The 21,972-nt window shown below is 40.0% G+C and overlaps 1 protein-coding gene and 1 long non-coding RNA gene across 2 annotated transcripts in view; one reads left to right on the top strand and one right to left on the bottom strand.

Moving 5' to 3' along the window:
* Nucleotides 1-1,334, bottom strand: part of grk3 (G protein-coupled receptor kinase 3) — a 278,643-nt gene extending 277,309 nt beyond the window's left edge. Inside the window, exon 1 of the mRNA XM_048555682.2 lies at nt 299-1,334. Within this exon, the coding sequence (XP_048411639.1) occupies nt 299-411 (113 nt within the window). The 5' untranslated portion in view covers nt 412-1,334. The remainder of the gene's footprint in view (nt 1-298) is intronic.
* On the top strand, nt 391-5,942 carry LOC125463919 (uncharacterized). The gene is made up of 3 exons (XR_007249939.2): nt 391-991; nt 2,744-2,809; nt 5,294-5,942. It is a non-coding gene; the product is annotated as an uncharacterized LOC125463919 (long non-coding RNA).
* The last annotated feature ends 16,030 nt before the right edge of the window (nt 5,943-21,972 follow it).

The following is a 21,972-nucleotide window of genomic DNA, read 5'->3' as shown; positions in this document are numbered from 1 at the left end:
TACAACGAATGTCTGGTTTAATTGTCGACTCGGTCCCGTTGGACGCGCATGCAGGTTATGCTCACTTGATTTCTTAAGCTCCCGTTAATACCGCATTTTATGACTGAAAATACTGACGATATTAATAATTTCTGCAATAAACGACAGCTACTGCTGCTATGTTTTGATGTTAATTCAGAGGTGCTTAGCCAGCTTGTCATGACAAACGAGCTGCAGCTTTTTAAATTCGGATTCTACTTCAGGGTTTGTGCTGGGGATTTTTTTTCTTTCCCTCCCAACTCTCTCTTTCATTTCTTACCTGGGCTCTGGAAGTACAATTTTCTTGCTGGCTCTGGCGGCTGGAGTCGATTTGCTTTTCTCCATCGCCATTAAATAGCTCACATCAGCCAACACAGCCTCCAGGTCCGCCATCTTGGTAGGAGAGAGAGAGAGAGCTACAGCAGCAGGGTGAAGAGTCTTTAGAGCAAAATAGGAGAGAGGCACAGGCTCCCACAAACAACCAGAGACGGGCACCAGGCAGCGTGGGGAGATCACTGCAACCTCCCCAGGGGATGAGTCCAGAAACCCTGCTGCAAAACCTGAAAGGGAAGAAAAAAACTAGGAGCCTCTTCAAAGAACTAACAGCCAGAAACTCTGTCCCAACTGTATCATCTGGGAACCAGCCAGGCTTCAGTTCTCATTCCTGGGAATAGGAAACCTTCAGGATGGCTGTTGAGAGAAGATCCTCCTTTTCTAAGCCCCCCTCTCCACTACTGCCCAACTCGGATCTTCTCTGCTCCCAGCGGCCTTTATTTCTCCTCTCTCTTTTTGGTGCAGCCTGATGCTTTCTGTTGTACAGTGGCCATGAGCAGAGACTGTAAGCTTTCCACTTCCTCCTGGTGTCAAAACGGATCTCTCCGAAAACGTGGAACTGGAGTTCTCCTAATTTTCAGAGCAGAGGCTCGCTGGCTGGATCCAGGGTCACTCACTGTCTGCGGGTTTCTCCTTTGAGGTGAATACGGGAATTCGAGAAGAGCTTTTGTTTTCTTAAGAAAAACATAATATCCAAGGGAAAAAAAGACAGAAACAAGCACGATTTGCTATTTTCTATTTCACTTGCTTTGCCATCTTGAATCAAACAGGAGGAGCTAGTTTCACATTTAAAACCGCATCGTGGAGTCGGTGTCAGAGAGGTTTCGTTAAATTCAATTATAATCCCTCGGGTTTCCAAAAAGGGAAGGACCACAAGTACGAAGCAGGCACACGCATCTTGATTAATGCAAGATACAATTCACAAAAAATAAAATCTCTCGGGGGTCCGGATTTCATCCGTGGGATTAGCGAACAATTTGGCGGTTATCTGCTTCGCTGCGCATCACAGGCAGAAGTATCATTGGAATTTAATATCAGACTGGAACTGATGGCCAATCTGATGCCGTCCGTTTTATGCCGATTCAAAAATAAATTCCGAGATGAATTTCGAACCCTCGATATTTATTAGGCACTGGGATGGGTTGTCTAGTTCAATATATGCGCTCCAATTTCAACAGAAAGTCGTCTTTGAAAGATAAAAGCAAGGAACAGCCAGCTGTGTACATGTCAGTTTGAGGGTTATATTGTGATTAATTTTTAGAGAGGGCATTAAAAAATGAGTGGGTTTTAATTTATTAACTGTCAGGCTTGTGACTCGATTGAGGAAAAAATTCAGGATCATAGGTCCACACGTAAAGATGCATCATTTTGACGATCTTAGTCAAATGTGGTCCCTTGGAGCGATTCCAAACACCAAGTCAATACAGACAGGAGCGAAGACATGAAGGCTTAAAAGGTGGAACAGGTTAATTTTATTTCTATCGTTTGAGGTTCCTTTCCGTTTTTCAACGAGTCGTTTGATTTATCTTTTCTCTCAGAGCTACAGATTCACAACAGCACTGACGATTGGCATGTTACTCGCAACGAGAAACAGTGCATAGACCAAAAACTAACCTGCGATCATAACAGACTACACAATAACAATAACAGACTGTAACGTTTACCTCGCTCTCCCCATCTGCTGAACCACTGTGTTGAACCACAGGATGGTGGGGGAGGGGAGTGGTTTTGGGGTGGTCAACAGCCTGCGTCTTCAGATTAATTTTGGAAAGTTCTTCTCATTTTAGGAAATTTTCTACCCCCTACCATGACATTCCACACATCATACTCCAACTGTGTACCCACTTTGATAAGTTTGCTCAAATCAGCAAAACTATGTTGATGTCTTAATCAATTTAAACTTCAAGCCAAATCAGTGGTGTAATAAACAGAACGCACGAGGAGTCCAGGCCTAGACTGAGAGAAAAAAACTCATGACAAGCCTATCAGAACACTTTTGGGAACAAATCTCCACATTTTTTATGTTTATAAAATGTAACTCTTTCTTCCGTCCCTATAAACATTCCCTTTCATTGCAAGATCAGAACAATGTAAAATGTACCATGTATCATCAGGATACTGTATCGCTTATCTGTAACATTGATTCCATCATTCGCTCTGGGTTGTGCAATAACCTGGAAGTTTCATACAGGCTCCATCAAACCAGCCCTTTTAAGTTACCTCGTGTGCTTGGTGGTGCATAATGATTTTATGGGACTTCTTGCTCACTTAAATTGTTCCCATATTCCGACAAGAAGGATTAGGTGGTGTGTTAACATTTACTCATTGGGCAGAATTTTGTATTTTAAATTGAACCTCCTATATTTGAGTCAAATGTTTTTTTTTATCACAGGACCTGGATGATGTTGGCAAAGTGAGGATTTATTCACCAAGCCTAATTGCACTCAATGAGATGATGGTGAGTCACCTTCTTGAATGTTACAGGAAATGAGGTGCAGGTACACATCCAGTGCTGCTGGACAGGAGCTCCAGGGCTTTGACTCAGCAACAGTGAAGGAGTGGTGATATAGTTCGAAATCAGGGTGATGGAATTTCCATTTACCCGCTGCCCCTGTCCATCTAGATGGCAAAGTGTTGTTTCTAAGGGGGCTTGGGAGTTATTGCAGTGCATCGATTCAATGGTACACACAGCTGCCACTATGCATCCATGGTGGAGGGACTGAATATTTAAGGTGGTAGACGGGATGCTGATCAGCAGGCTGCTTTGTCCTGGATGGTGTCAAGCTTCTTGAGTGTTATTGGAGCTTGATTCATTCTGGCAAGAGTGTACGCCATCACACTCCTGACCTCTGCTTTGCAGATGATAGACAGACATTGAGAACAAAAGAGGTGAGTTACTTGCTGCAGAATTTGCAACTTCTGATCTTGTAGCTACAGTATTTTTATGGTTAATCCACTTCAGTTTCAGGTCAATGGTAATCCCCTCGGGTATTAATAGTGGAGGATTTAGCTATAGTGATGCCAGTAAATATCAAAGGCAACGGCTGGGTTCTGTTTTGTTGGAAATTATTATTGCCTGGCACTTGTGAGGCATGAATATTAATTGTCTCTTATCAACCCAAAATCCTGAAATTTGACTAAGTCTTTCTGCATCTGGACACAGACCGAATTAACATGTAAGTGGTGAATGCTTCTGAACATTGTGCAATCATCAATGACCATTCAATATCTGACCCAGCGAATGGAGTGAAGATCACTGACAAAGCAGCTGAAGATGGTTGGGCCAAGGATACTACCCAGAGCAACACCTGGAGTAAAATCCTGTGGCAGAGATAATTGACCTCCCAAAATTACAAGTATCATTCTTTGCACCATGTTTGACTCCAATCAGCATAGAGTTTTCTTTCTGATTCCTGTTGACTGAAATTTCTTTAGGGCTCTGTAATGCCACACTGAGTCAAATGCTGCCTTGATGTCAGGGGAAGTTGTCTTAACTTCCCCTGTTGGGTTGAGTTCTTATGTCCATGTTTGGAGAAAGGCAGTAATGAAATCAGGAGCTGAAATTACTTGACGGGGCAGGCAATAACCTAGTGGTATTATCGCTGGAGTGTTAATCCAGAGACTCAGATAATGTTCTGGGGACCCGGATTTGAATCCCATCACAACAGATGGTGGAATTTGAATTCAATAAATATCTGGAATTAAGAATCTAATAGTGACCATGAATCCAGTGTTCGATTGTCAGGAAAAGCCCATCTGGTTCACTTATGCCCTTTAGGGAAGCAAACTGCTATCCTTACGTGGTCTGGCTTACATGTGACCCCAGATCCACAGCAATGTGCTTGACTCTTAACTGCCCTCTGGGTGATTAGGGATGGGCAATAAATGCTACCTAGCCAATGAAGCCCTCATCCCACGAATGAATTTTAAAAAACCCAAGCTGATTCTCAGTGAGCAAGTTGCTAAGTGTCATTTTATAGCACTATCTGTGACACCTTCCATCTCTTTGCTAATGATCAAAAACAGGCTGATGGGTCATTAACTGTCTGGGGTAGATTTGTCCTGTTTACGTGTATAGGACATAACAGTGCAAATTGACACATTGCTGGGCAGATGCCAGTGTTGTTGTAATGGAACAGCGTTGCTAATGGTGTGATTAGTTATTTGCACAAGTTTTCTGTACTATTACCAGAACATTGTCAGAGTTCATAGCCTTTGCAGTATCTGATTTCTTCGGCCACATCTTAATATCATGTGGAGTGAGTTGAATTAGCTGAAGGCTGGACCTGATACTGGGGATCTTGGGATGAGGCCACTTAGTACCTCTGGCTAAAGACAAACGCGAATGCTTCAGTCTTGTCTTTACACTGATGTGCAGGGCTTCCCTGTTATTGAGGATGGGAGAACTTGTGGAATCTCCTCCTCTGGTGAGTTGCTTAATTATCCTCAACTGGATGCAACATGACTTCAGAGCTTAGATCAGATCCATTGATTGCAGGATCACTTAGCTCAGCCTATCACTTGCTGTTTGTGCTGTAAGTAATCAGACGTTGCAGATTCACCAAATCAACACCTTATTTTTAGGTATGTCCGCTGCTGCTTCTCACATGCCCCCAGCACTGTCCGTTGAATCGGGGTATTAGGACAGTGGGGCATGCTGGGCTGTGATATTACATATTGTGTTGAAAATAGTTGTGCTGCTGTTGTTGGGCTACAGCACCTCCTGGGTACCTAGTCTTTAGCTACTAGGTTTATTCAGAATCTATCACATTCAGCAAGGTGGTAATGCCACACAACATAATGAAGGGACTGTCAATGTGAAAGCAGAACTTCATGTCAACAAGGACAGTCCAGTGGTCACTCCTACTGATACTGCCATGGACTGCCATCTGTTACAGCTCTGTTGTGAAAATGAGCTCAAGTGTGATTTTCCTTTTTGTAGGTTCCCTAACCATCTGCTTCAGGTCTGGTCTAACGGCACCATCCTTCATGGGGTTCAGAGTAAATATTGAGTCTTCCCAGAGCAACTGCCACTTGACTGTGTACCACTGTGCCACCACCTCTGCCTTCACTGACTGGATAAACCTATGGATAGTGAGTGGTGATGACAGGAACATTGTCTGTAATGTATGATTCTGTGATAACAACTATGTCAGGCTTTATTTGACTAGTCTGTGGGACTGCTGTCCCAATTTTGGCACCAGCCCCCACATATTAGAAAAGAGGACTCTGCACGGTCAGCAGGTCAGTGAATGTTTTGTCATTTCCAGTTTCTGTTCAATGCTAGATGGCCTGTCAAATTTAATTCCTTTATCAGACTCTGTAGTGGTTAGATACATCCGTGTGGCTTGCTGGACCATTAAAGGGTCAACTGCATTGCAATGTAGGCCAGGCAAGTATGGCAGGTCTTATTTCCGTAACAGGCATTAGTGAACCAGATTGTTTTTGGGAGAGGAGAAACAAACTAGTACTTGTTCATAATTTGGAAGGACATATTGTGTATCCTTTCTATTACTTCTTCAAATAATTCAAGAAGATTGTTGAAACACAAATGCTTGAAAAGGAGTATCAGAGATAATGGGAACTGCAGATGCTGGAGAATTCCAAGATAATAAAATGTGAGGCTGGATGAACACAGCAGGCCAAGCAGCATCTCAGGAGCACAGTGCTCCTGAGATGCTGCTTGGCCTGCTGTGTTCATCCAGCCTCACATTTTATTATATTGCTTGAAAAGGAGAAGAGGTTTGGATTAAAGTGGCACAAAGTATTGGTGGAATATATTCACTCTTGTAATTTAAGAAATGTACCAGGCAATTTACACATAACAAAGCCCCCAAACAGCAATGTGATATTGACCAGATAAACTCTCTTTACAATACCATTGATGAGGGATAAATATTGGCCAGAACAGTCCCTTCCTCTTCAAGTATTGCCACATGATCTGAGATCTTCCCTCCCTTTTCTACTGCACAAAATCTATCAGTTTTCCAGCTTCCATCAGTTCCAAAGAAGAATCATCTTGGACTTGAAACATTAACTCTATTCCCTTTCCACAGATTTGCCGAGTTTTCCAGCAATTTCATTTTCAGATATCCGGAACCTGCAGTGTTTTGCGTTTATCTTAGGATAAATGAGACCTTAATTTAATATCTCAGCTGAATTTATGCACATTTATTTTAAATTATGAAAAAGGTAACTGGCATATAAATTGAATCCAAACAAGTTTCAATAAAATAATTAAGAATTTAGTTGATTCTTCATCTTCTAATTAATCATGGTTGTGTATAGCCTGTTCCTTGTCGATTGGCACATTTCAATCTGACTGCGGCTCAGCATGCTTTGTGTCTGTTTCTTTGTGTGATTTTGAGCTTTTAGAATAATATTGGAGCGAATGCATGCAAATGTCAAATTCACGTTAAAGAGTTACAGTCTTAGATCAAATGGTTTAAAACTTTGGTGCTCAATGATGATGTGTCAAAAGCACACCTTAAGTACGACAAATACTAACCTGTACCCTGTGATATTATTTGTAATTTTACAGAATATGCTGTTTTGTAACAAGGGGTGTCTTATTCCATACAATGTAGGATGTAACTCTACTGTTTAGGTGGAGCCTTGTCCATTTAAGGCTGTGGGTAATGTGATGGACGACAGGAAATGTGTGCAGGTTTATATTACCAGCAGATCTCTAATTGCTTACAAAGATGTAGAGATTGCACAGTTTTAAAAAAGAGAATACAATTGTATTGAAATATAGAATTAGTGGATATTAGAACATCTGTTGTGAAAGAATTTAGAAATACGTTGTACACTGGAAATAGTAACAATGTTTTACATTGTTTTTAAGATTATAGTGCTTTCCTTTTATGTTGCTGTTACATAAAATAGTGAATTAATATTCTTTATTTCTCTGACAAAACAAGAAAATGGATAATTTATTGATCTATAATCTGCATCAATAAATAATCCTGCCACAAACAAATATCATGCAAAGCCAAAATATTATCACAAATATCATTGACTGCATAAATTTTATGTGATGTTAAGCATATTAAAAAAATACGTATTTTTCAGCTGCTTGTTCCTTTTGATAGTTCTAGTTTTGTTTTGGCTAAATGACAATACAGTCTAAGTATAGCAAGCACAGCTGCTTATTCATATCATTTTCTAAACAATTACTCAGGAGTTGTCAGTATAAACAAATGAAAACAGGTAATCATCTTTTGTTTATTTCTCTCTTGTTTCTTTTTTCCAGCTCAGCTTCCTGAATTAATCAAATGTAGTTAACAAGTAGTTTTGGTTATGCAAATTTTACACAAAACATTTCTAAAGTTTATTTTCCTGTTTCATTTCTGTACAATTGGAAAACTCAGAAATTCTTGTCCAAGTTGAAGAAAAGTAGGTTTCAGTATGTGCACTGATAATATATATGCGGTTTTTGAATTGTCAATGTGACGAAATAGAAATTCTATGAGAGCCCCTTCTATTGCAGCGTTATTCATGCTGCATGAATTAAAATTTGAATCAAGGAGTCAGATTAACTTGGTAGATTTTACTGGACTGCACACGTGAATAATACTTGTAAGTGATACAGCTGAACACTCACCCATAGGAGATTCACCTTTCGCTAGAGCATTATCAATGCAGACTATTCTTACTGCTGAGTTCAACTAATAAGCTTTAATTATATATTTACACTTCGCTTGAAGCACACCTACCTTGTGACTCATAATGACTCTGTGGGAATCATGTGATTGGTTTTGCTGCCAAAACAAACGTGGAATTGATGCCCCAATTGCCGTTTATATCAGTCCTCAAGCAACATCTGCCATTCCTTACTTTATTAAAACAATCTCTCCTTACTTTTCCATATGATTATGCATTCTTGACTAACTCTGACACCAGCTCCTCATATTATTCACCTTAGAATCATCTTTGTGAGGGGTAGGTCATGCCTTACAAACCTTATCGAGTTTTTTGAGGATGTGACTAGTAAGGTTGATGAGGGTCAAGCTGTGGATGTGGTGTATATGGACTTCAGTAAGGCATTTGACAAGGTTCCCCATGGAAGGCTCATTCAGAAGGTCAGGAGGAATGGGATACAGGGGAACTTAGCTGCTTGGATACAGAATTGGCTGGCCAACAGAAGACAGCGAGTGGTAGTAGAAGGAAAATATTCTGCCTGGAAGTCAGTGGTGAGTGGGGTTCCACAGGGCTCTGTCCTTGGGCCTCTACTGTTTGTAATTTTTATTAATGACTTGGACGAGGGAATTGAAGGATGGGTCAGCAAGTTTGCAGACGACACAAAGGTCGGAGGTGTCGTTGACAGTGTAGAGGGCTGTTGTAGGCTGCAGCGGGACATTGACAGGATGCAGAGATGGGCTGAGAGGTGGCAGATGGAGTTCAACCTGGATAAATGCGAGGTGATGCATTTTGGAAGGTCGAATTTGAAAACTGAGTACAGGATTAAGGATAGGATTCTTGGCAGCGTGGAGGAACAGAGGGATCTTGGTGTGCAGATACATAGATCCCTTAAAATGGCCACCCAAGTGGACAGGGTTGTTAAGAAAGCATATGGTGTTTTGGCTTTCATTAACAGGGGGATTGAGTTTAAGAGTCGTGAGATCTTGTTGCAGCTCTATAAAACTTTGGTTAGACTGCACTTGGAATACTGCGTCCAGTTCTGGGCGCCCTATTATAGGAAAGATGTGGATGCTTTGGAGAGGGTTCAGAGGAGGTTTACCAGGATGCTGCCTGGACTGGAGGGCTTATCTTATGAAGAGAGGTTGACTGAGCTCGGTCTCTTTTCATTGGAGAAAAGGAGGAGGAGAGGGGACCTAATTGAGGTATACAAGATAATGAGAGGCATAGATAGAGTCGATAGCCAGAGACTATTTCCCAGGGCAGAAATGGCTAGCACGAGGGGTCATAGTTTTAAGCTGGTTGGTGGAAAGTATAGAGGGGATGTCAGAGGCAGGTTCTTTACGCAGAGAGTTGTGAGAGCATGGAATGCGTTGCCAGCAGCAGTTGTGGAAGCAAGGTCATTGGGGTCATTTAAGAGACTGCTGGACATGCATATGGTCACAGAAATTTGAGGGTGCATCCATGAGGATCAATGGTCGGCACAACATTGTGGGCTGAAGGGCCTGTTCTGTGCTGTACTGTTCTATGTTCTATGTTCTATGTTCTATCTGGACCTAATTCTAAAATTAACTTGCACTCATTCCAGCCCTTTCTATAATAATTATTAGAGGTAGATGCATTTTGCACTAACCATCCCTTGTTCTGTTTTAACTCCCTGTCACCTGAGTTCAGCTAATTCTTTATGCTTCACCACACTTTGTCCCTTATGTTGTATGCTAAAAAGTTCATCATGTTCTGACAATATGCCAAGCCATTTATCCAGTCACAGTAAACCTTTCTCCCTTTGTTTCAAATTTTGTTTAAATTCAAAACCTTGCTTGGAAAGAATCATTCAAATTAATTTCCAAGTATCTTCTCAAAACACTTGGAAATTTAGCATGTCCCATATGCTGAAACAGTGATATTTTGGAACTTGCAGACACAGGTGTATCTGATAGCTTATACTATCTGATAGTGTGAAAGCTCTTGAAAAGCTATTAACTGCAAGCTTATTTGGAAGGAAATGAAAAGTGAAAATGTTAACAAAGGTACAAAACACAACCTTTTTTGTTAGTCTAATCATGCTATGAGGAATAATTTTAAGTTTACGTTAGAAGCCTTCAGGCTTAAAATCTGCAGTCTAACATAATCCTGCTGTAATAAAAGTGAGAATGCAGTAAATTGCATCAGAGTTCAAATATATGTTGAGATTGTACATTGGCAAGTCCTCTTCGAGAGTACTATGTCCAGTTCTGGTTACCCTGTTATCGAAGGATATCTTTAAGCTGGAGAGGGTTCAGAAGAGATATGCCAGGATTTTGCTAGGAATGGAAGGTTTAAGTTATGGGGAGAGGCTGGATGGATTAGGACTTCTTTTTGTTGAGGTGTAGGAGGTTGAGGGGTGAAGTTATACAGATTTATAAAATCATGAGGAGTATAGATAAGGTGAATGGCAGGGTCTTTTCCCTAGGGTGGGGCATTTCAAGATCAGGGGGTATATTTTTAAGGTGAGAGGAAAAAGATCTAAAAAAAGAGATGGGGGCAATTTATTTACACAGTGCGGTTCATGTGTGGAATGAACTTCCCGAGGAAGGTCTACATGGACTGGTTGGAACAAAAGATCTGTTTCCATGCTGTATGATTCTGTGACTCTGTATCAAGTTAAAACAGTGTCTTAGTTTTAACTAGCCATTGTGTAGGCAGAGGCTGTACCCAAACCAAGCTAACCCATCAGTACAAAACTGTGGGGGCTATTGGCAAGGATTTTCAGCCTGAGAGGTCCTGTGTCCCTGGCCTAGCAAATGCCCATCAAACACTGGATTTACCACTGATGAAAACATGAGTTGGTTACTGACTGAAACAGTGTGATTTGTGTTTCTTATAATTTCACAACTGATGATTTGAATGCTCCTTCATTGCTTGTCTCTGACATGGTGTCCATCTAGGAGATAGCAAGAACTGTAGATGCCGGAGTCAGAGTCAATAGGGTGTGGAGCTGGAGGAACACAGCAGTTCAGGCCGCATCAGAGGAGCAGTAGATTCGACATTTTGGGTTGGGACCCTTCATTGCAACCCGAAACGTCAACTTTCCTGTTCCTCCTATGCTGCCTAACCTGCTGTTTTCCTCCAGTGCCACATTGTGTTGGCGATGGTGTCTACCTATATAGTTTTCATTTGTCATTCTTTTATGGAGGTAAAATTTCAGTCAATTAATTACAGAAGTTCAAATGATGGATAGTGTGATGGATAACTGGAAATTTTGGATTCATGTTATTTTAATAAAACTGCGACAGGTCCCTAATGAAATTGTTCATGTTTGAGTTAGAGGATGTATTGTGTTATAACAGTAAGGAAGATATACCATTAATGCAATTTGTTTTACCAGGGCTACTGATTGATGGTAAGTCATTTAGTTAATTCATAGTTTCTGTCAGGAGGCTCCTTGGGTTTTTTAACACTAGTATTTTGAATTAAACTTTCATGACTTAATTTTGTTTTTGAAGGCTATAAATAAATCAATGCTTTTGATTAGCATTCAACTTCAGTGATGAATTATATTTCCATTTGTTTTTAATATCTAGGTTTTGCAAAAAGTAAATAAATAATTTAACAGCTTGCAGATGAGTACCTGTACCTCTCACTTAGCAACATTGGAGAAAGGGACAGTTGTGTACACTAATGTAGAACTAGAGGAGGGAGGCTGTGGCTGAGGCTAACATAACAATGGTGAAGAACGTAATCCTGGGTTGGAAGCAGATTCCAACATTTAGACTGTTGGCATGCATTGAAGGCGCTATTACATCACATGACTGTTCCTTTGTTCATTGCTGCAGTCTACAGCAGGACTTCGCCTTCAGGGGCTAGAAATAGTTTTCAGGACCAGTTGAATCCCTACAACTGCTCGATTTTCCAGAGGGGTGTCCCTTAATTGACCTGCCAATTGATTCACCATTCAAGTAAGGGCAGTAGCTGGTTTCTTGAAGCCAACCAGAAGCCTTCCAAGTTAAAAGGTGTAGCAGCCTACAGCAGGACATAACAAAAGGAGAGGATGCTTCAAATTGGAGGTGCTGTCTCTATAAACTAATTAAATCTTAAGTTGAAAAATGGACCTTGTTATGAATGGCTAATGAATGGCAATTACGACTATTGTACCTTTATGTTAAACAAACAAATTGAGTGATTTGATTGGTTCATCTTTGACTTTCTGAAAAATGTGTTCATGTAGATTATTGTTCCATAATGGCTGGATAGCAAAGCAAAATGCACAAGACCATAAAGAAGAATCATTTGTCTACCAAAAAAACGGCATTGATAAAGACTGCATATTAATATATTTGACACAAATTTACTTGCAAAGGGATTATAGTCAACAATCTTCAACTCAGGGAGCAAATTTCCGTCTGCTTGTTTGTTCTTAGATGTAATCCCTCCAAACAGAACAGTGCTGAATTCAGTAATGGAACTGAGCTTCTGTCCTTTGCATTTTGCATAAAGGCAGTTTTAGAAAGAAACTAAAAGACAAAGTAAGAATGTATTATGAGTCTTGTTAGACTGGATGCATTTAAACTGATGAATGTTTCTTATGTAGTTTACAACTCCATTTCAAAAAATGTAGATAAAATTTATCCAGAATATCTGTAAATTTAGTAATTTCTAATGTGTTTCTAATCATTTCCACAAAATTTCATAATCCATGGGGACTAGGGTGTGGACATCCCACAGATAACAAGCAGTACAGTTACCACTTTCATAAAACTCCTTTATGTATTGCAAAGGACCCCATAATCAAACCAGATTAGTTAATGAGACAAAAAAGTAGTGATCTGGGACTGACCTCACAAGTACGTGGAACAGTGGATGATTGAGAGGGAGTGTATTAAAAAATGACAGAAAATCATCCTTCTCTACACTTCATAAATGCATGTATCAACAAACTACTGGTCTCACCACGTCACCATGCTTGCTGTCATTCAGTCAGAGGCTGCCACCACACTCAGCGAAGGCCTCATCCGTGACCAGTCCAGGAGGTGGGCCATGGTCAGATGAGTGCTTGATTTTACCAGATTCCAGGGGTCTGCAGATCAAGTGCAACAAGTCCAAGGATTACAGGTAAGCCAGTCGTAGTGTTACACAGCACAGAAACAGACCTTTCAGCCCAACTCGTACATGCCAACAGATATCCTAAATTAATCTGGAAACAAAACAGAAGTTGCTGAAAAAGCTCACCAGGTCTGGCAGCATCTATGAAGAGAAATCAGATTTAATGTTTCATGTCCAGTGACCCTTCCTCAGAACTGCTAAATTAAACTAGCCCCATTTGCCAGCATTTGTCCCATATCCCTCTCAATGCTTCCTATTCATGTACCCATCCAAATTCCTTTTAAATGTTGTATTATACCAACCTCCATCACCTCCACTGGCAGCTCGTTCCATTTACACACCACCCTCTGAGTGAAAATGTTGCCCCTCAAGTCTCCTTTAAATCTTTGCTCTCTCACCTTAAACCTGTGCCCTCTAGTTTTGGAACTGCCACCCTGGTAAAAAAGCCCTTGCTATTCATCCTATCCATGCCCTTCCTAGTTTTATAAACCTCTACAAGATCAACCCTCAGCCTCCAGTGCTCCAGGGAATAAAGTCCCAACATATTCAGCCTCTCCCTTTAGATTAAACCTGCCAACATTAACAATGTCTTTGTAAATCTTTTCCGCACCTTTTCAAGTTTAACAACATCTTTCCTATAGCAAGGTGTCAAGGTACAATGGAGATGTCAGACTGGGGGCTGGATTGTGCTCAGTCAGAGGTGCCTTGGCCAGGAGTAGGCAATGGTCAGTTCTGAGACTTTGGAAATAGCTGAGTCTTAGGGAAACAGAAAACAGTGGAATTCACTAGACTGGATTGCTGAGAGAATGATAATGAAATGGAGGAATTCAAGATGTGTCCTGATAGACCATTGGAGGAGACACAAAGCTCCAGGAAGTGCAATTTTTGCAGGTCAAGATTAATGTGACGTCTACATGGAGAGAGTGTAGAGCCAACAAGGGCTTGGGAAATCAGAAATGTCCAGGCTCTGTGTATAAAATATAGACAGGAATTTATTATAGAAAGGGTTAAACAGCAATTGGGAGAGACCAAAAGGTCATGGGCCACAGGACAGCAATGCAAAAAGGAACATGAAGGATGGGGCATATCATCTTGCATCTCAGATTGAGCTAACAGGCATTTGATAAGATGCCACATCAAAGGTTATTGCAACAAATAAAGGCTCATGATGTGGGAGGTATTATGAGTGTGAAGAAAAGACTGTCTGGCTTGTAGAAAACAAGGAGAATGCATAAATAGATATTTGATTGGCTTGGTGTAACAAGTAGATTTTTGAAAGAGTCTGTCCTGGGACCTCAAATTTTTACTATTTATATCAACGATGGTGGAACAAGATCATTGCAACTAGTTTTGTAAACAGCACCAAGATAGGCGTGAAGTGCAGTGTAAAGAAAATATAAGTAAGTTGCTGAAGTATATAGATAGGCTAAGTGAATCGGCAAAAATCTAGCACATGAAACATAATGTGGAAAGTGTGAAGTTGTTCATTTTGGCATGAAGATTAAAAAAAACTTTTATTTACGTTTAATTCAGATTAATTTAATTTAATTTAGATTAATTTAGCAGTTCTGAGGAAGGGTCACTGGACCTGAAACATCAATAAATAAAATAAAAGAAACCTGATATATGACTGCAGAATTCCAAGATGCAAAGTGATTTAGATGTCACAAAATGAGTCACAAGTCACAAAAGAATAGTATGCAGGTACAGCATATAAACAAACGTGCTAAGGACCAACTGAAGGGTTCTGAAGAAGGGCCACCAGATCTGAAATGTTAACTCTGATTTCTCTCCACAGATGCTGCCAGACCTGCTGACTTTTTCCAGCAATTTCTGTTTTTGTTTGAGTCATGATCTTGTTGAACATTAGAATAGGTTTGAGGGGCTGAGTTGTCAATATCCACTCCTAGTTTGTATATTCATATGTAAATCAGTCATAAAATCATAAAATCATCAACTTGTGCCATTTCCGAAACAAATATAACTGCAATAATTTTGCAAAATGGCAGCCATTAGTTATAGAGTAAATTACTGATTTGTTTCTTCAGAAATGGAGTTAAAGCATTGGCATTTGAGATGCTCTGGGGCAACTGGATTACTCATGTATCTATTGATTCAGCAATGCCACTCATTTGACAACTATGGCCTCAAACAATCATAACCACTACATTGTTCACACTCGTTGCCTCCTTTTCATGTCAGTTAAACAAATGTAATTAGAGAAAGTAACTTACAAATATCACCTGCTGGCCTCTTGTGAAGCAGTGTAGTGTCTTAGTCCCATTTGTTCCAGAGGTGAGTAATAACATCTCTGAACAGGTTGGTTAGAAATATCTAAAAGCATGATTGGCATTCAGCATATCTGAATGACACTGCATTCCTTTCGAGGTCACAGCTACCCTAAACTTGTCTGTCAGTGGCTCACTTTGGCATCTCTCAATCCTCGACCCATAAATGCATCTGGGATGTCACTGAGGAGAGTCAAACAACGTGGGTTGTTGCATTCTCCATCATTGCTGACTTCTCCCAGATGCAGCCACTATCGAATGTACCCATATTGCTTTAAGACACTTTATCACCAATCTGCAGAGTTTGTCAACTAGAAAGGTTTTCACCCATCAATGTTTAATTTAAAGACATTTTAAATATTTTCTCATCAGCCTGTTCATAGGAGATGTTATTACATGTTTCTGGAGTAGATGGGACTTGAACCCAGGCCTGATGGCTCACTGGTAGCCACAAGTTTCTTTAATATTTAAGCTATATGTGACCATCAAAGAGAGATTCTGGATTTCTTTTGGTATTTTGTTTAAGATCATGACTGACATGTTTGCATTTGATGCCCACATTTTCCAGTTATTGCCCTTAATTCCCCCCACTGTAGTTATTAACAACATGGTTAAGACCCCTGGCTTCTGAGGCTTTCTTCAGTCAGGAATTTGGTTGCTTGTGAGATGAGCAATGCTTAGCCATAAAAAATTATTTCATATTTAAGATGTCTAAAGTGGCTACTCATCTCTTGATATGACAGTGGCAAAGACACTAGAGTGGATATTTTAAGAATTCAAGTTTATATCATTTACAAAGATGCAAGATCATTTACATTTATGTGTCACCCATGTCACCTGTTTGACATCAGTAAGATTTTTTTCTTCCTCTTACTTCCAATACGTCTAATTGCAGTCGTCATTTCATAGTGATTCAAAGCAGATTCTGGAATTTGCATCTTAATCAATCGAAACTTGTGTCTCCTTTCCAACAGAGTTCTCCATCAGCCATTTGCATTTGTTCACAATCACACCAGTTATATGATCCTTAGGTCTCTCTGGCCATAAACCCTGTGTCTGTGTACCCTCTCTCACTGCACCTGATGAGGGAGCAGTGCTTAGAAAGCTTGTGATTTCAAATAAACCAATTGGACTATAAACCTGGTGTGTGATTATTGACATTGTTGTAACTGGGACCCTGGTTTCAAAAAGAAAGAATCCTGTAAAATTTGATTGCTCAATCTTGTTCTTGCCTTATTAGGTTCAGTGTTGGGGCCGCAGCTGTTCACCTTATACATTAATGACTTGGATGAAGGGACTGGGGGCATTCTGGCGAAGTTTGCCGATGATACAAAGATAGGTGGACAGGCAGGTAGCACTGAAGAGGTGGGGAAGCTGCAGAAAGATTTAGACAGTTTAGGAGAGTGGCCCAGGAAATGGCTGATGAAATTCAATGTGAGTAAATGTGAGGTGTTGCACTTTAGAAAAAAGAATACAGGCATGGACTATTTTCTAAATGGTGAGAAAATTCACAAAGCAGAAGTACAAAGGGATCTGGGAGTGTTGGTACAGGATTCTCTAAAGGTTAACTTGCAGGTAGAGTCCATAATTAAGAAAGCGAATGTAAAGTTTTGTCGTTTATCTCAAGAAGGTTGGAATATAAAAGCAGCGATGTGCTTCTGAGACTTTATAAAGCTCTAGTTAGGCCCCATTTAGAATACTGTGTTCAATTTTGGGCCCCACACCTCAGGAAGGACATACCAGCCCTGGAGCTTGTCCAGCGGAGATTCACACGGATGATCCCTGGAATGGTAGGTTTAATGTATGATGAACGGCTAAGGATCCTAGGATTGTACTCATTAGAGTTTAGAAGGTTGAGGGGAGATCTAATAGAAACTTACAAGATAATGTATGGTTTAGAAGGGGTGGACGCTAGGAAGTTGTTTCCGTTAGGCGGGGAGACTAGGACCCGTGGGCACAGCCTTAAAATTAGAGGGGGTAAATTTAAAACTGAAATGAGATGACATTTCTTCAGCCAGAGAGTGGTGGGCTTATGGAATTCATTGCCACGGAGTGCAGTGGAGGCTGGGACGTTGGATGCCTTCAAGGCAGAGATCAACAAATTCTTGATCTCAGAAGGAATCAAGGGCTACAGGGAAAGTGCAGGGAAGTGGAGTTGAAATGCCCATCAGTTATGATTTAAATGGTGGAGTGGACTTGATGGGCCAAATGGCCTTACTTCCACTCCTATGTCTTATGGTCTGATGGTCTTATTATAAAGATCAAAGTGATGAATTTCTCAGTTCTCACCTGACTCTCCCAGACTGCACCCTGACTAATAATACACCGATTTCCCCCAAGGCTTTCAAGCATGAGCCTGTATCATAAAAGTCAAGTGTGTTCATTCCCTTCATAACTATAGTTTTCAGGCAGATGATCGTGGCTTTGGTGCCTTTTTGTAGAATAGAATAGAATATCCTTTATTGTCATGTGTACAGAAGGACAAGAGTATAGTGAAAAGTTAACAATGTACTGACAACACAGGCCTCCAGCCCGCTGGCCATCCCCGCTCCAATCGCTCCCCCAGCCTGCTCCACTCCATGCCTCCAGCACCCTCTTCCTCAGGCGTGAACACCAGCAAGGGAGAAGAGAGAAGAAAATGGGATATAAACAGAAGGAATGGAGGAGTTCCAGTTGGAGTGTCCTACTCCGCCAACATCTTGCCCAGACAATAGCTGAGCTCCCCAGTTGATTCTTGATGGTGTGCATGTTATATGGATTCATTTATCATTGAGCAGAAACACCTGCATATTCTATTGGGTGGGGCTATTGTGGGGTTACTAACTAGGGGGACCAACCCTCCAGAAATGTATTGTGGCTGATCCTGGACCAAGGATACAAGGAATGCCCATAAGGAAGGCTGTTCCTACATCTGGGGAGACCTCAGGTTCAGGTGAAGAGGTGTCTTCCTGATAGAAGAAACATATTCAGGCAATATTGGCAGAGTGCCAAATAGAACCTGAAAAATAATTGGTTGCTACAGAAATAGTTACTGAAACATTCCCCAATCTTCCAACACTGAAGGTCCTCACTTCCACTTGTCTCACGTGATCCCAGTAAGAATAGCTCCTTATAGATCTCAATCAAAATAACTCTTACTTCTTGGACAGCATGAAAACAGTAAACATAACGTTGCAGTGGCATTAGCCTGCATTTTAGCACATGTGCAATCTCACTCAGAACTCAACAGATGGATTGAGAAAAGATATAATCGTACAAGGAAATTTGCAGGACATGATTTTGGGGCAGGAAGCTGGAATAAATTATCCCCACCTTATGATGCCAAAACGTTATTTGCTTTGATTATATGCTGAAGCTCTGCCAAAACCAATATTAAAAATCCAGATCATTGTACTTATCAAAGATCGGCAAAAATTCAAAAGACTCAGGTTTATCATTCAATTTCCAAGCAATTTGTCCAAACTCACTTTAAGCATCTCTGATTCTTCTCGATTTAATTTATCCTTTAAAAAATGACAACATTTTCTCTTCTTCTGTTCTCATCGTTGCTCTGCCCATTTCTACTTTTCTTCTTCAGTTTTAACTCAGCAAACTTATCATTGCCCAAGTATGTTTTTCCTATCTCAATAAGTCTGACCACAAACACTGTCATTGAATCTGAAGGATAACAAATGAAGAATATGAACAATAGAAGCAAAATGTTTCAGACACTGGATATCTGAAATTTTAAAAAATCAGTAAGTGCAGGAGAAACTTAAGATGCCTTGGCAGCATTTGTGATGAGAGAAACAGAGAAAACACTGCAAGTCCAATCTGACTTTACCCTGATACTCAGCAAGCTGAGTGACTGTGAGGGCCACCACAGGCAAACTCATTTCTGTTCTCATCTTGTGCATGAAACTTCCAACCAGAGTCACTAGAGACCAATGACGATTAAGAGTCAGAGAGGACAACCTCATTCTCCATTCACTCTCTCCTCTCCTTCTGCCCAAACAATCTGCAGCCGCTGACAACATCCAATTTGAGACTGGTAAAATTAGTGTGAATTACGGATTAAGCCTATTTGAATTATATCTCTCTGTACAATGCCACCTATATTTTTTCTCCTTAGTCATCAAGGAAGTGCAGTATGGGTAACCTTAATGCCAATCTTGTTAATTAGAAGAATTTTCATACCGACATTGCTCCCAGTTGTGAATTATTGGCAAACTGTTGACATTGGGCTGTGTCTGTGCAGACTGCAGAGTCTGAAGTTCATTTGAAATGTTCCTCTGGGCCATCAGAGAATGGAAAATGCAGTTAATAAATGTAAGGAATAGAGAAAACATTTAAGCAAACTTATAAAAATATAGACCAGAAGGTGGGAAGTTGTTGGAAAGTCTTGACTGTGATTATGTGTGCTCAAACGTCGCAAAATAATTTTAAACGGAAATGTAAAATTCAGGTGATAAAGCTGCGCAGAATGAACTGTAAGGTTATTACTAATGTAATTAACAGCCATCTGTTCCTGAAGTATGAGTGGTAGATTTGTAAACAGCATTCTAAAGACAGTGAAACTTTACAAGTTCTCTGAAAAGAAATGTGTAACCTTAAAGACTAATGATATTATCTCTGAACTAAAAGGCTGGTTTTAACACAGCACGTGGTCAAAATGGGGCAGGGTGTAGGTGGGGTCTGTTTTGGACAGTTAAAATTGCCCAGGTTACTTGCCCACTCGGGAACAATGAGAAACTGATTGTTCCTGATGTAACACGCCTGTTTTTTCAGAAGAAATTATTTCTGCTAGTTCCTGATGACACCGTCCATAAACCCATAGGAAATGATCCTTACACCCACCTACTTGCTGCCTGCTAGTATTCGCCAGATGATGAGGTAATCCACTACTTACTTCTAAATTCCAAGTCAGTTTCGAGGGGTGGGGAGTGTTGGGCTGATTGACAGGATTAGCCCGTGATCATCTCAACAGATTACTTAAAAAACAAGAATATTCTCGAAACCACACAAAATGTTTCCTTAATAGTTAACCCTCAGTATGCCAAATTTCTCCTACACCCTTTCAAGACTTATCCAACTCCCAACAAAGCAACAAACATAGATCTGAATTACCACTATTGTATATAGTTGATGATTTATTGATTTTTGCTGGTAAGTTGTAAAGTGAAATTAAACTTCCAAATGTGTTATGATCGAGATGGAAGGAATGTAATTTCTAATTCCATTGGTCACAATGTAAAATTATTTGTTTTACACGGTTCTTGATTTGTCCAATCATATACTTCCTCCATATTAGACTCAAAAGATCTGCCGACCAAGTTCTTTAAATATTGAATATTTTATGAAGTAAAATTTATTCATAGAAAAGTCAACTCAAAATGAGTTAACACACTTATTTTGTAATATGAAAACAATAAATATAAATAATGAAACCTCACACACTCAGCCACACAGCTAAAGGGTGCAGAGATTCACTGAAAAAAAAGCCTGAGTCCATTAAGCCTTAGTTCTTGAAGGCATGCGGGATAAAATTTGAAATGTTTTGATGGCTATCAGTCTGATCTTGCATGTGTAGATGGGTGTCATCAAATGTAGGCAGTTGTCTCTGGGATCCTAGTAGACACAATTTGTTTCAAAAACAATATAAAGACATCTTTCAGTTGCTTTTCAAGAGGACAATCAGGTTACTTGCTGAGTTCACCACAAAGCTGCTTCAGAAACAGCAGATACAAGTTGAGCAGTTTATTCCATAGCAGCATTGCCCCAGCGAAAAATCAAAACCGCCTCTAAACCTGCAAAACAGAACAGCCATAAAATCAAATTTAAAAATAGTCAGACTTCATTCCCTGAAGTGACTAAAAAGATATAAGTATCTGGAACCAAAGGGTTTCATGATAAACATGCTATTGGATTGTTATACAGAAATGTAGAATGAGTAGGGTTTTGTTTTGTAACCTTTGTTCAGAGAGATTTTGCCTTTCTGCCCATCTTTTGACAGAAATTACCCACTTTACATTTGTCTGGAAATAAAATTTGAGATCTTTCTACTTTGAATGGCTTGCCATCACATTACTTTGTGCATATAAGTTGACTAATGCATTGTGGGGTTGCATTAATTCTAAGTCTTACAATTCATACTGCATGATATATCAAACATGGTACATCAATGTTATAGTGAGTTATAACATCCCAATGCTTTGTAGTCATGCTGTTCACAAAAGTCACCTTTCACGGGTAAAGTTGAATTGAATGTACAAAATATTTGAGGTCGAGTTGCAACATTGTGACAAAAGAAGTCTTTCACCTTTGGAGTGCTTCTGCTCTTTGCTTTCCTGGTGACAAATGATACTATTTTGAGATACATCTTGTTAGTGATAGAACAGAGCCAAAATGAGTCCATAACACGAAAGAAATTCTTTAAACTATACGATGTCATAGTGTTATTATTGCTCATTATCTTAATGCCACCTTCTGTGCTCCAGGGGTTTTAGCCTCCTACTTCTGGAACTGCTTTGAACATTAGTCTGGAGAACATTGTGAAGCCAGCACTCATTAATTTTCCTAAAAGCTTATGTAAATGGATTTAATATCTATTATGTTTAAACGTAAATTATAG

Source organism: Stegostoma tigrinum, chromosome 26, assembly GCF_030684315.1.
Source record: "Stegostoma tigrinum isolate sSteTig4 chromosome 26, sSteTig4.hap1, whole genome shotgun sequence".
NCBI lineage: Eukaryota > Metazoa > Chordata > Chondrichthyes > Orectolobiformes > Stegostomatidae > Stegostoma > Stegostoma tigrinum.
The sequence above is the reverse complement of the archived record's forward strand: the minus strand, read 5'-3'. Positions and strand labels throughout refer to the sequence as shown.